A 6082-nucleotide genomic window follows, 5' to 3' on the forward strand; every position below is an offset into this window, starting at 1 on the left:
TGACACCTACTAAAATATCTTTGCAAATGACCGATAAATCAACTGCTATACCTGTCGGTATTTGTGAGGATGTGCCTGTTGTGGTTGCAAACGTTACTATTTTAACGGATTTTGTTATTCTTGATATTCCCGAGGACGATAGTGTGTCAATTATCCTTCGTAGACCCTTTTTGAAGCACTATTCTCGAGTGAAATATAAGGTTGTCTTCAAAAATCGTATACCTTCTAAATTTGTCATATGTTTACCTAGCGTTACTAATTAGCCACCGGGCCTAGGCCTCCTTTCTACAAAAACTGGACAATGTCGGCCCTAGGCCTCCCTTCTAGAACAATTACATTTTTGTTCCAAACATAGATAACATAAATGTATCAATTATTGAGCCCTCTATGAAATATGAGACACATTTGTCTTAGGATAGTTTACTAAGTGTGGCATGCAAGAAGCTTCTCGTACATGTTTTTATACAATCCCTTTTCATTTGTTTATATCTAATCATAAATTAGAAAACGACAGGTTGGATATTTTTGAATCTATATGTTTGAAAGAGGACTCTCCCAAGATATTTAAATAAACACACATCTATACACACACACACAAACAGTTCATGAGAGTTTCACAAATTAATCTGTGAAAGCATGCGATTCTACGTTTGTCTTAGTTTCTAAAGTGTATGGGGGTAGTGTGTGAATACTTGTAATGTGAAATTCATTAAAAAGGAACAAATTAATGTATTTTTGAGTGTGTGCACAATTTCCAGCAAGAAATTGCAAATGCATCATGACAACATTATTATAAGTATTTAACAACATTAATCATCATATTTAAGTTATGAAAAGAATATTAAATTTCATTGCTGCTTGATAAAAATGAGTTATAAATAAGTATAAAAGTTTAATATAAATATAATCCAGTTAAAAATATATTCCAGATTCTTTTGTTTTGTTGCCCACTAGACAGATATGCATTGTCAACATTGTTTCGTTTTGTAGCCTACTCGTGCTTCTGTGGTGCACATGAGGTTGGAGAAGAAGTCCTTCACCATCATCAATTGTTGGTTGAAGTTGAATGGGCAACCAAAGTGGAACTTTTTCATTGCCAAGACCGCCGCCCAAGCCAACGAGGAAGAAACCGGTGACCCTACCGACCCAACCCAAGAACCGCCGAAGAAGTTTAGAAGAAAACTGCGTGGGGAGTAGTGGGAGGAGGAGAGGGTGGAGGGAGAAGGTGCGGCGGTCAAGGTGACGAAGAGCTTCAAGGACATCTTGGCGGAGAATCAGGAGGCATGTGTGAGGCGCTCGGAGATCAAGCAGGAGAAGAAGGCGGAGAGGTTTCAAACTTTTGATGGACGCGACGCACAAGAAGCTCAAGCTCGAAGAGAGGAGAACCATCGAAGAGTGGAAGGCCGCGCTCGAGGAAAAGAGGGTGAAGATCGCCGTCAATGCAGAGGACACTAAGATGTTAACCTTGAACGTCGACTCTTCGGATGTTGACGCAAGAATGATCATGCAATCCGTCCGCTTTCAGATGTTGCAGTGGCAGAAAGATGCGTTAATGGCGGCTGACTATGAGGGCACAACGGAGGCACAGGCAGACGCCGAGGCGGAAGTTGCCTATGCGGCGGCGACGGCACCTCCTTGATCAGGAAGCAACTGGTTGGGATTGTCAGTTCGGCAGGGAAGAAATGCACTGCCGGGCTGATATTCTTTTGAATTCAGACATGTAAAAGCTAAGTATATTTGCCTCTTTTTTGTTGTTATTAGGCATGCGATTTGACATGCTATGTTGGGACCTGTGTACATTTGAATTTGAATTTACTGACGGACATATAAAGGTTAGGTTGGATGTCGTCCCTCCACATGCGTGTTTGCGGAATGGTCCTTCCTGTCCGTAAATGAATGCAGGAGAAAATTTATAGGTTGACGTTGGAGATGCCCTTATGCATTGGGTGTCGGGTTGTGTAGGGCTGTTGGGTCCGCTCGCAGATATGTGTGGTTGGGTCCGGCTCTATGCATCAGACTTGTCGGTGCTGATACGATGTGCGATGCCTCCGTGGATCTGGGTATGGCTCTATGTGTCTGAAGACTGAAGTGTCGGCGTTGATATGATGTGTGTTGTCCTGATACCGTGGTGATGTTTGAGGAGTGCATGGCCTGGGCTTCCGACAACTATGACGAGAACTACTCCCTCCGTTCCAAATTACTTGTTTTCGATTTGTCTAGATACGGAGGTATCTAGCATTAAAATGACTCTAGATACATCTGTATCTAGATAAATCCAAGGCAAGTAATTCGGAACGGAGGGAGTAGCTTCATAGCATAACGCGGTGGCAGGAGCTACGCAGCAGTTTTGGTTACACATGGTTAACTTTTTTTCTCCTGAGCTGGAACAGGCGGTTAACTGGGGTCTGCATTTGTTGTAACAAATTTGGCTCGGAATAGTTGCCTTTTTATTTATTTATTTATATCTAATCATAAAGTAGAAACCACTATATGGATATTTCTAAGACTATACATTTTAAAGAGGATCTCTATCAAGATATTTAAAGAAACGCACATATAGATATATATGCACACACATTTCGTGAGAGTATAAAAAAGCATAAGTCATACGATCACAAAGCATATGTTTAGCTTTGCCATTGTTTCATGGGGAAATTGGGAACTGTTAACTGGCAAGGTAAATGCAATTATTAACATTATTAGTAATATTATTATTATACATGAATATACTTTCATTTTTCACTTTATTTTTAAGTAGTATGTGTCTACTTCTGGAGTTAAATTGGTAATTTTTCTATTTGTCCATATCCTTATGATGTTATGGGAAACAACACATCCTTAATATAACCGTTGTTTCCTGAAATTCATATAGCAAGGAATGCTCTTAATAAGAAATGCACATGAGAAAGATTAAATCTGAAACACCCAATCCTATGAACAGTGACTCTCCAGAGGCAATTTTAAATACTAGGTTGTGACATTAGATGTATTGCCAACATGATTGGTGTCCTGCGATACAAGGACACATCAACTACCTATTTGCACTTGGTGCTAAATGCAACGGCTTAGCAAAATAAGTTACTCTGTTGATTAATGTTTGGTTTATGTTCCTCTTTTTCATCTGAATTGCATTGCCGTATATATCCATTTTAGATAACATGTTTGAAAATTTGTAATTTTCGGAGTTACTTTGCAGTGACAATGTGTCTTTTTTGTTAATTAAAATCAAAGGTTTAGCCTTTTTCTGAAAGTTATCCTTTTATACCTAAACTAAATGGTTATCGTTTGAGATGAAACAATGTTTACTGTACCAAAAAGGGGATGTATGCATTGTTTCTATATCCAAATTATCCAAATTGTAATTTGTTATATGGAGGCTCTTTGGAATACATCTTAGCACACCATGCAAAAATTATGCTGGACTCATCACTCGGCGCGGCAAAGCGCGCATGTTGCTTCTATTCGTGATTATTCATGAAACATCGGATGGCGTAGGATTTATTCTACCTTGCCTTTTACTCCAAGAAGACCATGCACTTCTTGATATTACACCAATCCCTCTCCATTCCTCTTACAGTATCACATTTTGATATATTTGGTGACTTGTCTGTCAATATTAGATTGATTTCACTTGCGAAGCTATGACCTATTATAACAACTTAGTTCTAATATTACAGTAATAGTTTGGTTACTAGGTTACCTTACACAATAGTAGACGACATAACATTTGGATGATAGCACTTCTAGATTTTTTATGATCTCCTATTTGTTACTAAAAATAAATTTTCACTCTTCATAAATATTGTGTTTACCAAAAACACATATAGGACTATTGTTGACTAACCATACACTACTATTGTTGCAACTTTTAACTACAATCACAATATTATAATCTTCCAACTGATGTTACATGAAACATGGAACTTGTTTTGAAGCACTCATTTAGGAGAAAGCATCAATGAAGATGGGTCGCTAATCCGTTTAACGGTTTGTGAGATAAATTATTTACAAATTGGATTTATCCATTAATGCTGTTACATCCACATGAGGTGGCTGATTATTGCAATCTAGGGGACTTACCCCTCGTACAAAATGGTTTCTACCATAATCTTATTCATAATTCTATCATAATCATAATGACATTCAAAGCTGTAATATTGGAAGTTAAGCACTCAATATTTTCCTGGATGGTGGTGTAATCTAACACAGCCTATATATTCAGAACCAAATAGGGCTATATGAGAAGTTCCTATTACTTTGATGGCGGTAAAATAAATAACTCTATTTCATAATGTAGTGTAGAGTCAAAAGAAAAGTTGCTAAAACATAACGAAATGTTAATCAAAGAAACGAGGTAATGATAAAGGACCACACTTTGTAACACCAGGAACATATCTCAATGATCATGGGCGTTGTCGGGTGCTCTGGGCCCTATGTCGCAGCTTTTAGGTGCGGGTAGCGGTGGGAGATAAAAGTCACCATAAGGATAAACGATATTCATGTAGGGAGTAGTGCCGTGCACCTTCTTGACCTCCATGGATTCAGGACAAAGCATGAATATGCCGATCATGGTCCACATAAACAACACATCTCCTTGATCGGCAACCCCGATGATCTTCACTGGCGGCAAAAGGCTGAAGCGAGGATCAGAACCAGGCGATGGCGCCGTCGACAGACCAGGAAGAATCTTGCTTAGATCGATTGTCCTATACATGACCCAAACATCTGTGTATCGTGCCCACAAACGCAATGTGAAACCCAACACCCCGACGAGTCCAAGCACGCCGCCGTCTGCCTTGAAAAGACGAATATTGCCGCACTTTGGCCGCTCGAATGTGGTCAGGCTTCCTTGCTCTATATCATAGGCCAGAACTAGATAGTCGCATAGTGGTTGGTACAAGGTTTTGCCGACGACCGCACATGGGTCTGGGCGGATCTGATGTATTGGCGTCAGTAGAACCACCGGCGAGCTCCATAGACGGGTGACTGAAGAGTATATGGTAGCCTTCAAGCACCCCGAGTCCGCGTGGATGTAAGAGTCTGTGTGGTTGTACACGACAGCCACGCCGAAGTGGTTCGCGTGGCACGACGTTGGATGGTCTAATTTGTCGGCATTGTCACCGCTGACCACGGTGGTGGCGCAGTCACATATCAATGTGACGCTAGTCTTGTCTGGTGTACCAAACGCCGGTGTCTCTAGAACGAGGTGGCGGTTGCCGATAAGAGGGTGGCACAGTAGGAACCGATGATTCCACCTATTTTTTAGGAGGACACGGCCATGGCGGCAGTCGACGAACTGCCAGTCGATCGATGTACTCGACGGAGATTCCGGCACGGTCATCTGCGTCCATGTGCACGAACCTGTGGGGGTACTCGTCCTGGTAGGCGTTGTGGAAGAAGCCCACAGTGACAGGTGCCCCGCAACGCGCACGGTACAGCTCGCGGAGGAACTTATGGTCGTTCACGACGTGGCGCCACTCCCTGCAAACGGCGGAGGCACGGGCGAGCACCTGGGGAGTCGGGGAGAGGCGCCGGAGGATCTCGAAGTGCAGCTCCTCCGGCAGGCTGATTCTCATTGCGGCGTCGTCGAAGTGAAAATTCTCATGTGAGCTTACTTATCGATCGTGCTCTCCAATTCGCACCGTGCGGCGTGTTGCCGCAGAATAATCTACTAACTTGATCGATCCGCCGCGTATCACAGCTCTTTTTTCTTTTCTTCCTTTGTCGATTCCGACCACGATGCTTCAACCAGCTGCGCATATATACACCACCCAAAGTTTTAGCCAGCTAGCCTAGTAGGTCGCGGACTTAAATTCATATATACTACTCCTAATTGTATGCGGACTAGGTCTCAACATGGGACTCACGCCGTCGAAAGGGAGCCTTGTGTGGAGACTCCTATGCAGGATGGTGAGTTGTGTAGGGTGTTGGGCCCAGGGCTGTGGATTTCGCCCAAAATTTTCAAATTTGGTGCGAAGTTCGTCCATCTCGTCCATCCCTGGTAAGAATATTCACGGGATAATATCAGAATTCTGTGGAATTTATTTATTTATTGATAAAATAAAAATAAGTTTGGGTTGAA

General features: G+C 41.9%; 1 protein-coding gene across 1 annotated transcript; it reads right to left on the reverse strand.

Annotated features, from left to right (window-relative positions):
- Window positions 1–4396: 4396 nt before the first annotated feature.
- On the reverse strand, window positions 4397–5576 carry LOC147981713 (uncharacterized). Its single transcript, XM_087516065.1, has 2 exons — window positions 5362–5576; window positions 4397–5255 (listed from the first exon to the last, which is right to left on the reverse strand). Exons 1-2 carry the CDS (start codon window positions 5574–5576, stop codon window positions 4397–4399), a joined length of 1074 nt encoding a protein of 357 aa, XP_087372191.1.
- Window positions 5577–6082: the final 506 nt, after the last annotated feature.

This window comes from Triticum urartu, chromosome 3A (assembly GCF_056163025.1).
Source record: "Triticum urartu cultivar PI428250 chromosome 3A, HENAU_Tu73, whole genome shotgun sequence".
NCBI classification, from domain to species: Eukaryota; Viridiplantae; Streptophyta; class Magnoliopsida; order Poales; family Poaceae; genus Triticum; species Triticum urartu.

What these genes read in the sequence shown, in the direction of transcription:
- LOC147981713 (XM_087516065.1), bottom strand. Translation starts at nt 5,576, where the DNA reads ATGAGAATCAGCCTGCCGGAGGAGCTGCACTTCGAGATCCTCCGGCGC. An exon ending in CAGGACGAGTACCCCCACAG is followed by an intron (nt 5,256 to 5,361) that starts GTTCGTGCACAT and finishes CCTAAAAAATAG; the next exon opens with GTGGAATCATCGGTTCCTAC.